Source organism: Humulus lupulus, chromosome 8, assembly GCF_963169125.1.
Source record: "Humulus lupulus chromosome 8, drHumLupu1.1, whole genome shotgun sequence".
In the NCBI taxonomy this organism is placed as follows: Eukaryota; Viridiplantae; Streptophyta; class Magnoliopsida; order Rosales; family Cannabaceae; genus Humulus; species Humulus lupulus.
Genome location: NC_084800.1, coordinates 22,354,186 through 22,376,149, shown reverse-complemented (window position 1 = coordinate 22,376,149; position 21,964 = coordinate 22,354,186). Strand labels below are relative to the sequence as shown.

The 21,964-nt window shown below is 35.9% G+C and overlaps 3 protein-coding genes across 3 annotated transcripts; 1 reads left to right on the top strand and 2 right to left on the bottom strand.

Annotated features, from left to right (window-relative positions):
• The first annotated feature begins 9,406 nt into the window (after window positions 1-9,406).
• LOC133795139 (probable 2-oxoglutarate-dependent dioxygenase AOP1) lies at window positions 9,407-10,560 on the top strand. Its single transcript, XM_062232587.1, has 3 exons — window positions 9,407-9,759; window positions 9,887-10,208; window positions 10,315-10,560. The coding sequence occupies exons 1-3, from the start codon at window positions 9,407-9,409 to the stop codon at window positions 10,558-10,560; spliced, it is 921 nt and encodes a 306-aa protein (XP_062088571.1).
• Window positions 10,561-15,025: 4,465 nt separating this feature from the next.
• Window positions 15,026-16,261, bottom strand: LOC133793571 (probable 2-oxoglutarate-dependent dioxygenase AOP1). The gene is made up of 3 exons (XM_062230891.1): window positions 15,888-16,261; window positions 15,403-15,727; window positions 15,026-15,274 (listed from the first exon to the last, which is right to left on the bottom strand). Exons 1-3 carry the CDS (start codon window positions 16,259-16,261, stop codon window positions 15,026-15,028), a joined length of 948 nt encoding a protein of 315 aa, XP_062086875.1.
• A 3,880-nt stretch (window positions 16,262-20,141) lies between these two features.
• On the bottom strand, window positions 20,142-21,155 carry LOC133793570 (uncharacterized). Its single transcript, XM_062230890.1, has 2 exons — window positions 20,944-21,155; window positions 20,142-20,874 (listed from the first exon to the last, which is right to left on the bottom strand). Exons 1-2 carry the CDS (start codon window positions 21,001-21,003, stop codon window positions 20,176-20,178), a joined length of 759 nt encoding a protein of 252 aa, XP_062086874.1. The 5' UTR covers window positions 21,004-21,155; the 3' UTR covers window positions 20,142-20,175.
• Between the last annotated feature and the right edge of the window lie 809 nt (window positions 21,156-21,964).

Below are 21,964 nucleotides of genomic sequence, written 5' to 3'. Positions count from 1 at the left end.
GCCTGGAGGGCATATTGGGATTTATGTGTGACTTTAATGAGTAAAATGCATGGTTATGATTTAAAGCATGTTATATGACTATTTGACTATTTGAGATGCATGACTATGTGTATTAGTATGCATGTAGGCCCTGATTGTGTTAGAAGGGCATAACTGTAATTTTGGGCATTGTGGGCATAACTGTATTGATATGTGCTGATTGTTGAGACCACATTGTGATGTGAATGTGTCTGTGATTTGTGACTCGAGACGATCCCAGAGAGAGCAAATTAGCGGAAAAGTCCAGGCAATACTTTATACCCGGCTCGGGGCGAGCCTGGGGTATAAATAGGAATCTTATGAGTATATTGGGGTCTATTTTGATATCGAGGAATATTATTTGGTGATTTATCAGGTATTGGGAAGCAACGGGAAAATATTAGAGACACTTGAGGAATTAGCGGGAATTTGGTAAAAATGACTAAAATGGCCCTACATGGACAAAAAGGTTTAGAATTAGTAGGGAGGGCATTTTGGTCAATTGGCTTCTTAGAGATGAGTTTATTGGGGCTTTATATACTTAGTGGAATTGTTAGAGAGAGTGAGAGGGCTGTGGAAAAAGAAAGAAAAAGGAAGAAAAAGAAAAGAGAGAAACAGAGGGGTTTTTCCAAAAGGGGCGGTTTGTGGTTCTCCCACCATTTATCTTCAAATTTCTTGGAGCAAAGCTCAGTGGAGAGCTAGGATAGGCTGAGCATCAAGGATCCTAAGTTGGACTTGAAGATTTGGCAAGGGATTAGCAAGAACACATCAACTTTTGAGGTAAGATTTTAGGGTTTTCAGTTTTTGGGTTTGGCTGGTTTAAGTTGTGTAATTAAGCTGAATAATGGGAACTTTAGGGGAATTTCTGGGCAAACTTTGAGGAAGAGCATGCTAAGGAGGTGTAGGAATTGAATCAAGGTCGAAATTGCATCAACGGTATGAATTCTAAGCCTTTAACTTTGATGTTTGACTGAATTTCTGGGTTTAGGGTTAACCATGGTAAACTTTGAGATTTGGGATGAATGTTCTTGGGTTTTGAGGTTTTGGGATGCTTGGGATGAGTGGAGAGTGTTTATAAGCTTGATTTTGAGTTTGGTAAAGATTTGGGGAAGTTTGGGTTGAATTTGGCTCAAAGAGACCGCAGAAAAGAAAATGAGAATTTGCCTGCCTGTAACTAGCGCTACAGTGCTAGTCTTTGGGCGCTGTAGCGCTAGGCCCTGTTTCTGGGGATGTCCGTTCTGCCTGTAGCGCTAGAGCGCCCTCTTTAGAGTGCTGTAGCGCTACCCTGTTCCCAGAAAGGGGTTTTTGGGTTATTTTTAAGGGATTTTGACCTAGGGTTCGGGGTTCGATTCCACCATCTTGTTTTGTGGATCTAGGACTTCCCGGGGGGCTCGGGATTGGTCCCGAGGCTAGGTTTTCAGACTTGAGGTTCGGTGTTGACTTTGACCTATGGCTTTGATTAGGTGTGCGCTAGGGCTCGAGTGGGAACGTGCTCAAGGAGTCAAGTGATGAAAGCTATCAAATTGACAGGTAAGAAAACTATAGCACCCGTAGGACAGGGCATGGGCCCATAGTGTGATATCAGGGCACGACCCTATATTGCATTTCATGTTAGGGTGCAGACTTGATTGAATTGATAAATGTTTGAATGTTATTTGAGCTATACTATTTGTGATTATAGTAAGAATGTATGGCAACAGAGCCGAAACGGCAAGGAGCCGAGAACGGTGAAGGGCCAAGAACGGCAGCTGGGCCGGAAGTAACACTTAGCATGCGAAGTGCTTGTAGACAGGGTGGGACCCCAATGGATACAGGGGATATCCTTACGGTGAGGACCGAGACCCCAGGCTATGGTAAGGCCTCTGGGACGGCATGGCCGTGTTTTTTTAGCCTAATGGAATACTTGTTTATCTGTGGATTATCTGATATGTTAACTATATAAATCGCATATGTTATGTATTGTATGAGTTTTCTTGCTGGGCTTCGGCTCACGGGTGCTCTGTGTTGCAGGTAAGGGCAAAGATTGAGTCAACCAGCCATGAGTACGGAAAGCGTGAAGCGACGCGTACATGTTTGGCCTGCCCGACTGCTTTGGTTGGGGGTTTATTTGAGAAATGGCTGTAATAATCTGTGATTTTAAATGATTAATTGACTGTAAACTTATTTTAAGTTGTAAATAGTTTTCAAACCTTATTTTGGGATCCCAAATGTTAAATACTAGAAGTTTTCAATGAATCAATGCATTTTTAAAGATTACAGCCTTAACTTTTGCTTAGTCACACTTTTGTTTTGAAAAAACCTCGGTTAGCGAGTTCCTTGCACATTTTTCATTTTAAAACCCACCTCGTAACGGCTCTAAGGAAGTAGGGCGTTACATTCAACCTTTTGGTATTTCGGAGCTCTTGGTTTGGGTTCATAAGGGGACCCGTCGCCATTTTTTAGCTCATTCACGTATCGCTTTTGGGTGTTCTTGCCCGATCTTACGAGATGAGGCCCGCCCGAGATGGTTACAACATCTTCTCCATCAATCAGAGGGGGTCTCTTGTCTTCCCTTTCTCGGGAATTGCTGTTTTGGGCAGGTGGTAGTGTAGCTGTCCTCTGGCTGGTAGAAGCCTGATTATTGTTCTGGTTCTTTACATACTACCTGAAGTATCCTCTCGAGATCAGACCTTCGATCTCGTCTTTCAGCTACCTGCATTCATCAGTAGTGTGTCCAGTATCTCTGTGAAATCTATAGTACTTACTGGAATCTTTCTTGGATTTTTGGTTTCTCATGGGGTCTGGACGTCTGAAAAGGACCTGGTTTTCATTAGTCAGGTAAATATTCTCCTGAGACTCATTGAGCTCGGTGTACACCATGTACATGGAGAAATACCTTTCCCCTTTCTTCTTCTTTCCCCCTTCTCCCTCGGGGTTACTTCCTTCATTCTTCTTTCTTTTGGAAGGGTTTTCTGTAGGAGGTTTCGAGGCTGATGGGTCTGTCGAGGACGAGGCAGAGTTTAAGTTTGTCGTTGTAGTTATGGGCTGAGAGGCCATATTCAGCGTTGACCTCGCCTCCTTTACATTGACAAACCTCTGAGCTCGTCGATTAAACTCAGCTATGGACCTCACAGGCTTCTTCTACATATCTTCCCAGAGGGGACTTCCCAGCATTACCCCAGCTTGGATGGTCATTAAATGGCCGCTGTCGTCTACATCACGAGCTCGGGCGGCTTCCAGATTGAATATTGTAAGGTAGCTCTTCAACGTTTCATTTGGTTGTTGCCGGACATTGGTCAAGGCAGACGCCTCGGGCCTCATCCCGAGCATGGCTCTAAATTTCTTCTTGAAATCTCTCGATAACTGATCCCAAGAAGCAATTGAATGCCTCTTATATTTTTTTAACCAGTTTTTTGCTGGTCGTGTAAGCGAAGTTGGAAACAGCATGCATCTGAGCTCGTAGCCCACATTACTTGCTCTCATAATAGTATTAAACGTACTTAAGTGATTGTATGGGTCAGATTTCCCTTCAAATGGTGAGACATGAGGAATCTGAAACCCTTGAGGAAACGGAATGCTGGAAATATGGGGAGCAAATGGTTCGAGTTCCTCATCAGACTCTTCGTCCCGATCCCGACCTCGCTCATTCTGCAATAGCCTAAATGCTTTTTCTAGTTGATCGATTCTCTCCTGGACTGGATCCACGGGGGGTCTAACCTAAAATTGGTTATCGTTAATCACAATTCCAGGTTCGCGCCTTCGCCTGGGATCCTTGCGCCCATTTAGGCGATCTCTCAAGTATGGGTTCGAGGGGTTACCGCTACCCCAATTCTGATTCAGGTGTTCCCGTAAGTCTGGGTGGTCCCTTTGGTTCCCAGTATTTCTGCATCCTTGGTCATACATACTGACTGATCTGGTGTCCCCTGAGCCTTTGGTGGCGAGGCTCGCTGCATGGTTGTTTCGAGATGGGTTCCTTTCAGGTTGTCTCATCTCTATAGTGTGAGACCGAGACATTTGGCTTCTCGTAGACCGGGCGCCTCTCCGTTCTTTAGCAGCTTCTCCATTCCCCTGCTTCTGTCCAACCCGCCTTTCCCTATCACCCTGAGTTGGTTGTGTGTTTCTCCAAGGCGGTGAGGGATATCTTATCGGCGACGGAGGGTGTCGTATGGGTGATGGTGGCTGCCACCCATTTCGGGGTCTAGAAGGTCCCGAGTTCGCTTGTGCTGGCTTGGGAACGTTCTGCGTGTTACCTGGATTTTGAGTCCGAGCCGCAGCGGGGGCTCGGTTATTCCCAGTTTCGGCTGGTAACTCAACAATCGAGTTAACAGGAGTTCCAGCCCGGGTGTTTCTTCGAGGCCTCGAGGGAGCAGGTTGTTCTGGCGGTAGCGGAGGTTGCTCCGTTCTTCGTGTGGCAGCGTTTTTGCGAGGTCGCCCATGAGGCCTGCGGGGAGGAACATGAACATCCCACGGAGGCAGGGCTTGGACCTCAGGCGGAGGTGGGGGCTAAGCGGCCTGCGCCTCTGCAACCAATTTAGCTAGCTCCTCGTTACGCTTCTTGGCCTCCGCCAACTGCTTTCTCAACTAATGGTTTTCGAGTTCCACAATGGGGACATATCGCTTAGGGTTATAGTACATGTCCTCGTCGTCCCTGGGGGCCGGTGGTGCAGGAGGTCCTCGAGAAGTCAGAGGATCCATTTCTCTCCTTTGGGTCCGGATTCATCATCAGCTGTTTCCCAGGGTGCTGCGGAAAGCTAACTTCTTCTTCAGGAATATTAGGATCATTCGCGGCCATAGCTGATTAGGGAAGCTTCTTCGACTAACTAGACTCAGATTCGTATTGCTTAATGCTCTCAATGAAAGCACCAAACTGTTGACGTCGTTTTTCGTCAACTTAAATCGTAGAGCAATTAAACAATATGAACCACGGTGCGAATGAATAATATAGTGGAACAATAAGATTTTTACGTGGTTCAGCAGTTAAATCTGCCTAGTCCATGAGTCTATGTTATTAAGACTTGGAGTTTTCTGGAAATCCTTCAGAGATGAATTACCCAGAGTTTTCTCTCAAGATATCAGATGACCCGCCCTTTACAAGTGATCATTACCTCTCTATTTATAGAGAGGTTACAGAGTTCATTCCCATATATTTCGGGAAGATACTCTGCATATAAATTCAAGTAATTACATTAAATGATGTAACTCCTATATACAAGGAAACGTCCCCTGAAGACCCGGAAATGGATAACAAACTTGTTAATATCCCTTTAATGTTGGGATGTTACAACAATAAATATATTTAAACATACAGAACACGTTACATCAGATGACTCATCGAATCTCCGAGGTAAGCAACCAGCATCGTGTCAGTCAAGGCTTACGGTCATGTTACGAACTGGCCATCTTATTCCAAGACCTGCTCGGAGCAGGTAAATACCATCGAGGTTGTCACATTCGAGCCTGTACTTTTTAAGCTCGAACTACTCGATTCGAAGGCACTCGATAACGGATGTACCCCGATGGCATGCCCTTTCGAGCCTAGAAAGAATCTCGAGGTTACATGTCTTCGAGATTACCATCTTACTTCGGAGGTTTTACAACTGGACCATAAACATGTATTTCATATATCTCGAGCTCATACTTGACGAGTCCAGCTTTCGAGGTCATAATTTCTGGTCTCGAAATTTGGGTGTAATATATTCAGTTTTGTATATGGAGGAGATGTAGATAATACGATGAGATAATGGAGATTTGATGATATATGCACAAGTATTCGACAGCAAGGTACCTTTGAATTTTGAGAGGTTTTATATTGTAGGTACTTTATCTTATTTTTTAAGCAAGAAGATTATTATGGTTGCATTTGGTAACACTTAAAAAAATAGTTTTTTATTTAATTAATTAAAAATTTGATAATTAAACATAAAATGTGTTTGGTAACTCTATTTTTAATTTTTTTTTATTTTAATTAAAATTTATTAAATTTTGAAAATAAAATTTTTTATTTTCAATTTTTTAAAACTGTTTTTTACTTTTTTTTTTATTCTTCAAATCAACACCTCATATTGTTAAACAAAAAAATAAAAATAAAAGTTATCAAACCCGTTTATTATTTTTTGTTTTTAAAAACAAAAATAGTTACCAAACATATTTTTATTTTTTTTAAAATAGAGAAATAAAAATAAAAATAGTATTTCCATTTTTGTGTTTAAAAAATTCAAAAACAAAGGGTCTGTTTGGCATTGTTTTCTGTTTTTTGTTTTCAAAGTTGTGTTCTCAGAAATGATAACAGAAAACTATTTTTGTAGTTTTAAAAAAACAAGAGGTGTTTGGTTAATGTTTTCTAAAAACAATTTTTTAGTTTTATTTTTTTTAAATCTTAAATAAAATATTAACAAATATATTTACAAAGAGAAAAATATTTTAAAAGTTTGTAATAAATAATGAGATAAAATAATTTGAAAAAAAATGATGAAAAATAAGAAGTGAGAAAGTAAGGAGAGAAAATTTGAAGAAATAGAAATTGATCCAAGAAAAAATGAGAGAAAATGTGATGAGAAAGAAAGTGAAGAGAGAAAAGTGATGAGAGAGGAAATGACGAGAGAGAAAAAATGATGAGAGAGAAAATGATGATATATTAAGTGATAAGAGAGAAATTGATGTGAGAGAAACTGAAGAGAGAGAAACTAATGAGAGAGAAAATTATGTGACAATAAATTATGTTAGATAATAATAAATAAATAAATGATGTGAGAAAAAAAAAAGATAGACAAATTTTTTTTGAAAACAACAGAAAACAACTTTTTGTTGTTCTCAAATTTTTCTGTTTTTTGTAACTTTGTTTTTAAAAATTGTTTTCTGAAAACAACGTCAAACACCCCAACTTGTTTTCGAAAAACAGTTTTTAGCTTTTAAAAATAAAAAACTGTTTTTTAGTTAAAGTGTCAAACACCCTCAAAAATTTTACCAAACAGAAGCAAACATGACATTTTTGGATTATTAGTTTTAATTTATAAGCTTCTAGAGGTTTCAATATTATAAAATTATTAAATAAAATAATAAAGGATTAAAAAAAAAAGACAAGATGTATACTTGTATATATTTAATATTTTGGATTTTTCTTCTTACCATAATAATCCATTATTTATTTATGAGAGTGCAACATTTATCTAACCAATTATTGTACGATTATTAATCAAAATTGCTATCAATAAGTGTACGATTATTAATCAAAATTGCTATCAATAAGTGTTGTGGTTTGATGGGTATAAGGAATAAATATTGCTCACACACATCAAGCTAAAGCTAAACATTTTCTCTTAAAAATTAAAAAAAAAAAATCAATTCTCAATTTCAAGTTGTTAAAATTTTAAAATAATAATAATAAAAAATAACCATTCAAATTCTATTTAGAGATTCATAATTTTCTAATCATTTTTAAATTTTAATAATTTTTTGCAATTTTAATTTATATATATATATATTTTAAGTAAAACTTTATAAATTAATAATGTGGGGGATCTTAAGAATATAGCATGTTCACATGTATACACTGTATATATGTATTTAAAAACAATCATAGAACAATGACATATTAGTATTTTAAATAAATTATTATCTACGTCGTCTATCTAACAATTCTTTTAAATAAATTGCATGCAATCAGATCACTGGACCTCATCTCTGATCTATTTATTATTTTCCTTTATACAATTTGAGAGACCGTAATGTATGGCAAAAAAAAAAAAGAAGAATAAGAAGAAAGAAGTATGCAATTAATTAAAATAATGCCCATGTGAAGATTTAAAAATCGAAAAAAAAAACTACGCTTTATATATTACTCGTCGATACTCGAAAGTGATGTGTATAAATATAGATTTTTTTAAGAAAATTATTGAACAAGTACATTATCATTGAGCTTAAAATATATACATTATCATTTTGAGTCCTATCTAATCCCAATCGTATCATAATTTAGTATTTAATAATATCAAAACCCTAATTTTAAAATACCGATCGTACGATGTGCTCAATCAATTACATTAGCAGTGCGAGGTCCTAATAATAAATATATATATATATATATATATATAAAGAAATTGAGCTCTTTTACATTTTGCGGGGTCCTATCTAGTAGCTAACAGTAAGCTTAGCTAAACTGACACTCTATTATATGTATATATAATCCATCATACTTAATTAAAATAGTTTACTTTTAAACCGACATTATTAGATATATAAACTGACATTATTTTTACTCTTACCAGTGGTTTTATTTTTGTCATCTGCTGAAATTATAATTCAATTTTATTTTATTAGACGACAGTATACAGGATAGTTATAATAGACATTCCACTAATTTTAAAATAATTTAAGATGCTGAAATCAGAGTTCAAACAGTCTATTTTACACACGTATAAAAAAAAAAACCAAACACGCGTACAATTTACTATTTAAACCCTGATTTTGGCACTATAAATTATTATGAATTTATCAAAAATTTGTGAGAAGTCTGATATATAACTACAAATGTACCTACTCATAACAAAAATTAGATTACAACTTTTCCACGTGTCTAAACAAAAAAGTCCCTACTGGTATGGGCAAAAAAATGCTCATACCAAATAATTATAAATTTAAAATTTATTTAACAATACACAAAATAAAAATATAGAAAATGTCTTGTTTAATTTTATTTCCATATATAGTTTATATAGGTTCGATTCATGAGAAACTAAAAACTAAATAAAATTTATAGTTTCACTTGTGATTATTTAATTCTTTAATGTGTTTTATTTTGATTAACTTGGTATTTCTGTCAGATAGAAGTTTTAAAAAAAAAATTTGTTATAATATATGTTTTTATGTTGTTACATTCTTGCATAACTCTATGCATATTTTTTTGAAAAAGTGGCTGCATATTCTCTATATTAATTGTGTATTATATTATAAACAAAAAAATAAAAGAAAAGAAAAATAGAACCCTTATTTTATATGGTATTTAATTATATTTAATAACTATTAATTTTGTTACAAAAAAAAATTACTATTAATTTGGTTCCTTCAAATAAATGATATAGCTAATTTGTATCCCTCTTTTTTCTTTCTTTTTTTAAATAAAAAGGACAGAACAGATTTATCCACAAAAATTATGAATAAATAGTGAGAATGTGTACACATATATAAAGGGATAAAAATTAAAAATCAGTAGCAAAAATTATAACTAAAATTAGTCCTATTAGTTTAAGTAACACGAAGATCATCATGCATGATGCAATACCATCAATGTGTTCTTAATATATATATATATATATATATATATATGTTTATAGGATTTGTATCGAAGCATTCCCACATAGTAATATCACATTGCCATATCATGGGTTCTGAGAGAGATGACGAGAATAAGTATATGATTCCTGTTATAGATTTCACTGACGAAAACTTGAAGCCTGGATCCGATTCATGGGGTTTGGCCTGTAAACAAATCCGTTATGGGTTAGAAGAGTACGGGTGTTTTGAAGCTAAATACGATAAAGTTCCTATACAACTTCACAACTCTCTTTTTCTTGCAGCTAAAGACTTATTTGATCTCCCAACTGAAACTAAAAGGCAGAAAACCAGCGAAAGGCCGGGGTCTAATTATGTTGGCCAAAACCCTCATCTTCCTCTCTATGAATCTTTGGGGTTTGACCATCCAACATCTTTCGAAGCAGCTGAGTCTTTTACTAGAGTTATGTGGCCTCAAGGGAACGATCTTTTTCGGTACGTACAACCCTTACGAAAACAACCTCGTTTTTCTCTAATATATAATTATTTATTTGATCTGACTCTTGATGATAACATAAATATATATACATCTGTATTTAATTTCTTTGAAAATATATATCAGTGATAGTGTTCGTTCTTTCTCAAAACCGATGGAAGATTTGTATGCAATCGCAATAAGAATGGTTTTTGAAAGCTACGGTCTACTTAGGCTTTACGAGTCTCACGTGGAGTCAACCTTTCATCGTCTCCGGTTATTTAAATACAGAACCCCAGAGACGAATGAAACCAACATGGGGTTACCGACTCACACAGACAAAACTTTCATGACCATACTTCATCAACATGAAGTGGAGGGTTTGCAGATCAAAACAAAGGATGATCAGTATATTGATGTAAAACCTGAGCCTTCATCATTTTTGTTCATTGCAGGTGATGCATGCATGGTAAGTTACGTAACGATAAAAAAAAAGTCCATATTAGTTCAAATTCAAATATATGGACACGTTAATGTAAGATATTTATGTTTGTGTGTTTTTGTTGAGTAATCAGGCATGGAGTAATGACAGAATTGGTGCCTGTGAGCATCGAGTGATGTTAAGTGAGTACAAACCTAGATACTCCCTTGGAGTTTATTCACTTGTCAATGGAGTAATGCATGTTCCTGAAGAGTTGATCGATGAGAATTATCCCTTGCGCTACAAGCCAATCGATCATTTGAATTTCCTTTTCCATTTCTTTACGGACGACGCAATAAGATATGCGGCATGCCCTGTTAAAACCTTCTATGGTGTTTGATACCGATCAACGATTCAACCTGTTATCTGGAATATTGGAACTTTATGTGTGTGCGTGTGTTTTAGTATTTAGAAATATCTTGTCCTTATGTATAATTAATGAATAAGAAAATATATACAGCTACTTTTGTGGACTCAAATCACCTGTCCAAAATATGTGTTTTTATGTCTAACCAATAATACAAATAATAAAATGACACATCATTAACTAATTTAACTATTAAAACTTTCTCATCTAATGGAAAATTGAAAATAAATAAATAAAATATATAAATCAATAATTTTGAATTTTTTTAGATTAATTAAGCAATTAAGGAAAAATAATTGTCATATTAATTATTTTCATTAATTCATTTAAATTATATATTTAGATTTTGTTTCCCTTTCCTTCTCCCTCCCGACCCTTTCTTCTTTCTTCTTCTTCTTTTTCTTTTCTTCCTTGCTTTCCTCACGGCAAGGGCACCAGACCCAACCACCGCCACCCACCACTTTTGACATGTGCCGGTGCTGCAGCTTCCCCGACCAGCGACGACAGCAACCCCAAAGTTTGGTGACCATCGGAGCAAGGATGCGCTACGGCCACTCCGAAGTTTTGCCGTCAAAAGTTGGAGGTGACTTTCCGGTGAAATTTGACCACCATTCGGCGAGTGAGTGGCACCGTTGGAATCATCTTTGCGAGAGGAACGTCGCCCACTAAGTCATTCCGGTTAACTCACCATTTTTTTTCAGCGAGATTTTTGGTATCTTCGCCCATTTGGAAGCATTTTCCGGTGACCCCGGAGGTCATTTGAGCGAAGGAGCGGTACTTTCGTGATATACTCTTCAAGAGGATCGCTTTGATATATGCCATGCATATATTCAGTGACGTTTCCAGTACACCGCTCCCTGCCGTCACCAACTGCTTTTGTGCACTGCTTGGGTGAGGTTCCGAAACTTGAAATTTTAAATATGATCATATTATATGTCATTGGACATGATTTTGAATAAAGAATGCAATGATGATAATCATTTGTTTATTTGGTGCACATAGGAAAAACGTGATATTAAAATCGGACTAAATCATCCTAGGATCATTGTTAAGCTTAAGTGCGTCGCTTTGGGCTTGGATTGAAAATTCTAAAGAGGTAGGGATTAAAATTGACTATTGGACTTATTTTACTCGTATTGAATTCCATTAAACATATTCCAATTTTGATATTTATAAAATGTTTGAAAAATTGAAAACTTAACCTGCATGTGTTTCTGATCTGTTCTGAGGGCACTGAGTGCCAAATATATTTTTGTTCACTTATTTATGCAGGTTATGATTTTTGGATTTTATTCAAATGCAGCTGTTATGCTGCCCAATTTTCTAAAATATAAAGGGAATATGTTTCTTTCTTTTCATGTTTACCTGCATTTGGTTATACCGATGAGAGCCACAGTGATCATGATTTGTGCATGTTGTTATTTCACGACCTAGTCTCTGTGTCATCATAGGTAGATCAGGTGTCAACTCACCTGTAGGTGTAAAGACCTAGCATCTGTAAACAAGAAGTGTTCTGAGCCTCCCCTTGTGGTGGTTATCAGGTCCGGCTACCCGGTTTAGTATGTCAGTTTTTCTATGGTGGGTAACGGGAACTAAGGATCTAGTGGACGGTGTGATGTGCACTTGTAACTATGCTCTAATGATTATTTGTGGTTTCTCTCTATTTGAGTTTATACATGATGATATATGTTTTTGTTTTCAAAGCTAACCATGCATGGATTTTATTTAACTTTTGGGTCCTATGATGATATTAGTTGCTTTTCTATTGGGCTTTATAAGCTCACCCCCTATATCTCTCCCATTCCAGGAGCTTAGTGACGCAAATGTGGATAAGGTGAATTATTGATGAAGTCAATATGTTTGGTTCCATAGTCTATCTTTTGAACATTATATATGTATTTAATTTGGAACCTAATGGTCTGTATATCTAAATTAGCTATATAATAGTTATGAATGAAGAATGGTGGATGCTAATTATTATTTTGGGTGTTTATGACTTATTAAATTTAGCTATTTGGTGATTACATAACTGTGAGATTATTATTGTTCTATGAATAATGATAAATGATCATGTTTTTATCACTAATATTTTTATACATAATTATAGGAATTATTCAATTATTTTAACTTTATAATTATAGTACTATTTAATATAAATTAAATGATCATTTATAAATATTATTTTCCAATAGGAGTCAAAGTTTGACCTTTGACCACCCATGTTATAGATATTACAAATCTGCCACGGCCTATGGCTCGGATCGTGACATTATATCTTTAATATCATAATATAATTTACCGTTTTACTACCAATTTTAATTTTCATAAATATATGTAAAAATGTATTATTATTAGTGTAATGATTTATTATTATTAGTGTAAAAATGTAATATATGTAATTTGGGTATTTATGCATTAAATGGGGTCCCATAACAAAAATACCCTACCCACTATAGACATGCAATTTGATCCTAGTGTCTTCCTTAGTTCCAAATATACCCTTGACATTTGTTTCCCACTTTCTCTCTCTAGTCTCTCTATTCTCTCCCTCACTCTCTCGTTCCCAAAACCAAAATCCCCAAAATCCCTCACACTCCTTTCGCATTCATTTTCGGAACCCAAGGGAATCTGTGGGCATTGTCTTCCACGACCACGACCGCGCATCAATGGCAAGAAATCTCGACCGGAGTAGGCTGGTAGGGGAGAAAACCCAAGAGATCGACGAAACAACCCTGAAATAGGCAAAGGTGTGGGATTTACTTGTTATTGTTTAGGCCTGATTTATCTGTTAATTTTTTGTTCTTAGGATAGGTCGGGCCTGGGGAATGAAGAAATCTGGATTTTTTTCAATTTTTTTATTTACCTCAATAGAAATCAATAAGCCTTGACGATTGATACTTCGACATGCCTCGATTTAAATTGGGAAAATTGGGTATTGTAGGAGTTTAAGTACCTTGATAGGTCTGGGTAGTGCCTCGATAGGTTTCGAAGTAGCTAGAAAAAAACTTAATGTTAGTGGCACCTTGATAGGCCTCAAAAAGTCTCGATAGACCTCGATAATTGAATAATTTCGATATGCCTCGATAGGCCTTAATGGACCTCGACAGGCCTCGATGATTGCTTTATTTAACTGTACCTCGATATGCCTTGACAAGCCTTGATGTGCCTTGAAAAATGTAGTTTTGCTTTGAACATGTATTGCCTCAACAAGCCTCGATGGTTACAAGATCACTTACAAATCTATTATTAACAATTTTTTTTTTGTGTTACTTATAGGGGCAGTGCCTACTTGGATACCCTTATACATCAGTTTCAGAGGCATTAGCTGATTGAACGGGCAACGGCATGTCCATTAGGACAGTTCTTTAATGTCAATGCCTTTAGTTTTTCTGGGGTTCTACTACACCAATTGATGTTGCGTAAGGTGGGAAACAAGAAGCTTGAAGAGGGTCAGTTCTATGTGGGCAACAATCTATGTAGATTCGGTATTGTGGAGTTTGCCCTGGTTACCGGCTTGAATTTTGGAAAAAAAATCCGTCCCCAGATGAGTTGAAATAACATCTTTCAAGTGATCGGATCATCCAAGAATATTTTAATGGTGAGGCAAACGTTAGTTTCGGTCAGTTGGAAGGTAATATGAAGACTTCGATAATCCCAGAAAATGCATTTATGCTGGGTTTATGCTACTTGATAAAAGGGATGTTGTATGCTCCTGAGAAGACAACTAACATGTGGTGGAGTGATTAACTCCACAAGTTATTTATAAATTAGCCCTATTATTTATATATATATATATATATATATATATAAGATTTGTATGGAAGCATTCCCAAATAGTAATATCACATTGCCCAGTTGAAGATAACATTATATCATGGGCTCTGAAAAGATAACGAGTATAAGAATATGATTCCTCTTATAGATTTCACTGACGAAAACTTGAAGCCTGGATCCGATTCATGGGGTTTGGCCTGTAAACAAATCCGTTATGGGTTAGAAGAGTACGGGTGTTTTGAAGCTAAATACGATAAAGTTCCAATACAACTTCACAACTCTCTTTTTCTTGCAGCTAAAGACTTATTTGATCTCCCAACTGAACTAAAAGGCAGAAAACCAGCGAAAGGCCGGGGTCTAATTACGTTGGCCAATTCGGTATCACTAGCTAATCTTAAATGTCAAATAACAATACAATTGAAACTTTCATTCAACCTAAACAGATAAGAAAATAATAAGAGAATATTACAAGATTTTCTTGCCAAGAGAAGCAAGATATATATATATATATAATCTTACCAGCAAGCGGCAATACGACAGATTCATATTTTCCACACACACAAGAAATCAAGTAATTAACGTACAGATACAATCATGCATGATGGTTACGCATACCACACTATTGGATTATTATTATTATTATTATTATTAAACGTAGCGATGATTAGACGCCACAGTAAGAGCGAAGATCAGATGGAGCTTTTTGAGCAGATTGAGACTGATAGTAGTAAAGGAATTCGGCGTAGTCAAAGGGTTTGAACAGCAAAGGATGGTCTTCATCAACTAGCTCTTCTGGGGCTGTGACTATGCAACCTGCGTTTGGGATGGAAAACAATCCCGTCGAATACCTTGCCTCGTTTCCTGTCATCATTACTCTATGATTAGGAGCATGTAGTCGACCATTTGCCCATGCCTGTCCAAAAATCATCCCTAAACATATATTAATTATATATAATGCATGAAACATCTCTTGTTATGTCTAGACTGTTGGTTTAATATATATATATATACATATCTACAAAAAATGACTACTCTACTCACGCAGAGGACATCTCCAATCATGACGACGAAAGAGTCCAAAGAGGAGGGTTTGACAGAAATCCATTCGCCATCTTTGGTTTGGATCTCTAACCCATCAACTTGGTTTTGATACAGAATGGTGACAATGTTTTTATCTGTGTGAGCTTTCAAACCCAGCTTGGTCTCGGTAGTTTGAGGGCTCTTATAATTCATCATTCGAAGGTGGTAGTACGTCGATTCCATGTGCTCCTCCAAGTATTTCTCAACTCCCAAGCTCTCCAAAATCATCCTTCTGATTATTTGATCCAACTCCGAAAGTTGGTCCGAGTAAGATTGAATGGTTTTGCTGCATCCAAATTATAGACAAGAAATTATTTATACCCTAAAAAAATAATGATATATGAAAGGCTACAATAACATGGATGCATGCATGATCGGAGTAGTAAAGTTCATGTAAATATATTGAACTAAAAAAGAAGGTAGTAATAAAATAAAAATTTACGTACCAAAAGGTTGGGTTTCCTTTGGGCCATAAGATACTGGTAAAACATTCAACCTTTTCAAGGATATTGGCTTCGTCGATTCCCATGCTCTCGTACAAAGGCAGAGTAGGGTATTGGCCGAGATAGCCATGATAGGGATTCTTTGAAATATTTTGTAGTTTGCTTTGTAAAGGAAAATCGAAAAGCTCATGTAATGCATCAAATAAGGCCTTCCGAATGTCTATAGGAATTTGATCGAACTGTGCCTCGAAACAACCGAATTCTTCCAGTGCTTGGCGGACTTGGGTCCTTACCGTGTTCCACTCGGGTGTACCAGGTTTAAGTGGTTCAACAGAGAAATCAATAATAGGAACCCTAACAGCAGTTTCGGTGGCCATTAATTATATCTTTATATGTATATATTCTATATTAGTTTCTTTATAATAATTTTGGCCGGTTTGAGATTTCGGGTTCTCTTGGTCAATATTTATAAACTTACATAATCATGCCCACCAAAAACTTATTCAAAAGTTTCAATTAAAAAATAACGTATTACAACTGAATGACACTCTGAAAATAAGGTAATTTTTAAAAGAGTTCCGGAAGCCTGTCTACATATGGTGTTCCATTTTCTATTCGGACAACAACCGAGACGGATTTAAATATTTAATGTTAAATTAATTAATGTTCTAATATTTTGATCAGGCAATCTTCTTAATTTATATGCTTTTAAAATAATTATAGAAAAAAAAAACACACACAACAAAAGTTAAGCTGACTAATAATGTACTGCGGCAGAATACCGAGCACCATATATATACATCACTCACACAATAAGCTTCCTATTTTTGTGTTGTCTATTTGTCCTCCCAACAACAACTATAAGCTCCTTTCATTGATCTAGCTAACTCTAACAAGTATATTAAAGGCATTCTGACCCATTGTATTAATTTGATGCACGGGCCACCTGTTATGAAGTATGATATGAATTAGGTACAAGGAACCCTTTCATTTTTTTAAAATAAATAAATGAATACTGATGTAATAATTCTAAAACACCACTATTTCTTTCTCTTGAAAGTCATTACACTATACATATTGGCAACTACTTATTTTAATACATTTGGTTGTTTTTATATTTATATACACATCCATGCCTCCCGCGCGGTCATTAATCTAATATTTGATGTTGTGTTATGAATTCATTATATAGTATTGTGTTAAATATATATATTTATATAATCCATGCCTCCCGCGCGGTCATTAATTTAATATTTGATGTTGTGTAATGAATTCATTATATATATATATAGTATTGTGTTAAACATATATTTATATACATCCATGCCTCCCGCGCGGTCATTATAACTGATGTTGTGTAATGAATTCATTATATATTGTGTTAAACATATATATATATATAATTATTAATGCATGAAAAGGGGAAAAGGAACGTCACTAATTTGTAATTTACGAAGCTAGCCTAACTTAATTCAAGATTGATGTATTCATACAAATTCTCATATTATATGTATATAGGTACCATTATATTACTGACACTCACTACAACAAAAATGAGTTTTAGGGGCGACATACGTCGCCCCTAATAACCCAAAAAGTCGCCCTTAATATGTATCAGGGGCGACTTGTCGCCCCTGATTAGTCGTCCGTGGAAAAATGTCCATGAAGGGTGTCGCCCCTAAAAGTTGAAATTTCGCCTCAAAAATTTGAAAATTTTGAATTATTTTTTCGATATGTCGCCCCTAATACTCTATTAGTCGCCCCTACTACTATAATCTGTCGCCCCAAATGATAACACGCGGTATATTATTAGGGGCGACATTGTCGCCCCTAATAATTAAGCATTAGGGGCGACACGTTGCCCCTAATACTATACTCTGTCGCCCTAAATAGTGCACGTGGCATATTATCAGGGGCGACAATGTCACCCCTAATACTACTTTATTTATAAAAAAAATAATAAAATTAATTAATTAAATAGTATTAGGGGCGACAAGTCGCCCCTAATACTATATTCTGTCGCCCCAAATATAGCACGTGGCATATTATCAGGGGCGACAACGTCGCCCCTAATACTAATTTATTTATAAAAAAAATAATAAAATTAATTAAATACAATTTTAAATAATTATTTAAAATTTAATTAATTAAAAACAAATATATTAAAAATACAAATATTATATTAAATATTCAAATTAGTATATTAAAATAACAATTGTAAATATTCATAATACATTAACATAACAAATATTCATATTATTTATAAAATTTAACAATAATTAATAAAAATATAAACTTAGTCTCCTAAGTCAGTTGCCTCGTCCTCCTCCCTATTGTCTTCTTGTTGTGGTTGTTGCGGTGGCTGTGGTTGTGATTGCTGCGGTGGCGGCATCGGCCAAGGATATTGGGGAGGTAATGTGGACGATCCAGCTCCATACATGTAGGGATACGATGGCTGGGAGGACGGTGGAATCGGACTCGGATAAGGTGTTGCTCCATACATATATGGAGGTACCATATGATAAGACGGCGCTGCCGCGTACATAGAAGGATGAGTTGGAGCTGGAGGTTGAGAAGACGAAGCCCTAGAAGTATTGTCACTATCAGGCACATGCGGCATCTGAACGTTTGGTGGACGAAATGAAGGTACAAAATATTGAGTTAAGAAATTAACTTGATCAGTCAATTTCTGTAAATTATTCTCCAGATTTTCTATATATTCTCTTGAATGATGAGGAGGATCTTGAGAGTTGCTGAAGTGAAAGTGTTGGGTAGATGATGACCTCGACCCCGACCTCGACCCCGACCCCTTCAATTTGCGGCCCACTCCTCGCTCATGTCCACGCCTTTGGCCTAATACTTTTTGTAGCACCTCCTCCTGATCAACTGATGACGGACTATCATTATTAGAAGCATCAGTGGATGTTTGCTGAGTTCGTAACTCAAAATCAGCCTTCAGTTTTTCCTGTTTTCAAAAGATGTTAGACACTAACATTAAATATAACTCTATTAATATTAAAAAATATAATTCAAACTTACATAATCTTGGCGAGCATTATCGTTCACGAAATCATTTTTTGATTTCTTCCAATGATAATCCTTCCATGACTCAATGAGGTCCGGGTTCGTCTAAAAAATATAACCAAAATGTTAGAGAACATATAATTTAAAATAACATAATTTTGATAATATTTTATCTTTTACTTACTTTTTCAAAATGGACGGCTGCCGGCGATTTTGTACCCTGTGTTGTAGAATACTTTTGTTTCTTCCGATTTTCCTTATTCTTTATGGAGCGCGCAATAAATTGTGGACTTGTAAATAACTGACAAATCTGCTTCCACTCCTCATTGTTAACATCATTGGTTGGGTTGTTTAGAACCTTATCCCAATCCTCCGGTCCATTGTAGCATTTCTCAAAGTGTTCGTGTCTTAGTGTTTTCCTATTGCGGTATCGGTATTTCATCTCTCGATCGATACCATTTAAACACTTTAAGAAATCCTCGCGGCCCGCTATTTGATAATAGTACTAAATTGAAAATTAAACATATTAATAATATATGTACTATATTAAAGACAAATTTTAAAAAAATATATTTAATACTATTTTTACCTGAATTATGGCAAGGATCTGATCCTTGTATTGTTGAGGCACTAATTCCCATGAACCGTAATGTCCAGGAACTTTCGTTTTAATTTGGGTTCCCACAAGGCGGACAAAAGCAGCGTGCTCGCTCCCAACAACCTTGTACGTTTGTGGGCAAAACGTTACTTCCAGTGGTTTTCCATTTTTACGCCGCCTCTCCTCTAGATCTTTTCCAATAGCTGCGCCACGACCCTTTCTCTTAATTGGGATTCCTGTATTTTTTTTATTAATAATACATAGAATATTAGTATATACATGATAAACATATGTGTAAATAAAATAACAAAAAAATTACCTGAGTCGCATGTAGTCGGGATCCTAGTAGGATCCGGTGGAGGATCACCGCCAGCGTCTCCACCGTGAGCTCTAGCCACATCTGCTGTCATCTACTAACACGACAGTAATTTAACCTATTTATTTTAATATTTAATTATTATTTATAATTAATTTATTGAGTATTATTTCAATTGATTAGGTAATTTGAAACATGCTATTTGGAAACAAACTTTTTATTTCTCAATATGTATAATACATTGAACACTAGATACAAAACTAAGTAGAATAGTCACTATCCTCACTAATTACATCATCTATCGGGCACACATCATCAGTATTATCATCACTAAGGTCGACAATTAATTCATCCTAATCTTCTGCTTCTTCTACACTGTCTGCCATATCATCTTCATTGTCATTAATAAATCCATCATCTTCTTGAACAACTAAAGAAGGTCGATGGGCCGTGTTGACTTGAGTCGCTGGTACATCAGATTGCTGAACAACCAACTCTTCGAGATCCACAGTCAAAACAAAATTCGATGAGTTGGTGTCATGTACAACATCAACATCAGCAATCATATCTGAAGCATCTGGAAAGTCCCAAACTTGCCGATGATTCACTTCTTGGACAACTTTCCAATCTCGTCCTCTAACGAGATCATCGATGTAGAATACTTGTTTTGCTTGACTAGCTAGTATGAACGGTTCATCTTTATACCATTCACCGCTAACATTGATACTAGTAATATTATTTACAGTGATGGTTTTCTTTTTTTTCGGATCTGTATTGAACCATTTACATCGAAATAATACCACCGAATAAGAACCAGTAAAAGACAGCTGGAGTATTTCTTCAAGTTGCCCGTAATAGTTAAAACCTTCTGTTCCAGCAACACACACTCCACTATTTTGTGTAATTCGATTCTGATCTCGATTGTATGAGACAAATCGAACTCCGTTCACTATACATGCTTGGTAGGAGTAAGCCAATAGATCTGACCCAGATGCTAAAGCTAGTAATTCATCAGCATGCTCTAATGACCCAAGTTGGTGCAAGTCATATATCTAATAATAAAGAAATATATTAGAATGAGAATGTAATTTGTAGTATGCAATTTGCTAAGTACAAGTTACCTTCTTATGAAACCATGAACGAAACTCTTTCTTATGTATCAATTTATGATTGGCAGCCATATCTCTTTGTTGCACCTCAATTAGGTATTCCCTGTTAATTAATTAACAATGTCAATATTGTTAATTAAGGAGTAGATTGAACAAAGAATAAAATGAATATTAATTATGTACTTACTCTAAATACACTTCAGTTTCTGGAGAATTATCCAATATGAACCACCCAGCTTTATTCCGAGTATTTTCATCGAGGGGCACGGGAATTCCCTTACTAAGAGGACAACATTGAGATTCAAACACTGTGAGGTGTCGATTCACATACGGTGCATCTTCGTTTCGATCAGGCTAATTAAATTTTGTTTCCACACATTTGAAATACATTGAGCAAAATGTCAAAGCCTCATCTGCAACATATCCTTCTGCTATAGATCCTTCAGGACGAGCTTTATTCCTGACATAGTTTTTTAATTTTTCATGTATCTTTCAAAAGGATACATCCACCTCATAAATACAGGTCCTCCCAATATTGCTTCATCAGGCAAGTGCAAAACCAGATGGATCATTATGTCAAAAAATGCTGGAGGGAAAATCAACTCCATCTTACATAAAATAACAATCAAGTCATCCTTAGCTTTCTCCATATCAGAAACGTTCAGTGTCCTAGAGCACAATTGTTTGAAGAAATTACACAATTCAGTGATGGTAGTGGATATAGATTCTGGTAAAAACTTGCGAACACCTACTGCAAGTAATCGTTGCATTATCACATGACAATCATGGGACTTCAACCCAACAATGTTTGAGTCATTGTCTGTGACTTTTTTCTTTAGATTAGAACAAAAACCATCGGGCAACTTCACTCCTTTAAAAAATTGACAGAAATCTCGTCTCTGTTCAAAAGTGAACACGTATGGAGCATGCGGTTTCATTAACCTTTTATTGGCATCCTCGTAAATCCACAACGATTTCCTAACCCACATATTCTTTAAATCATGTCTTGCGTTAGTGGTGTCCTTAGATTTAT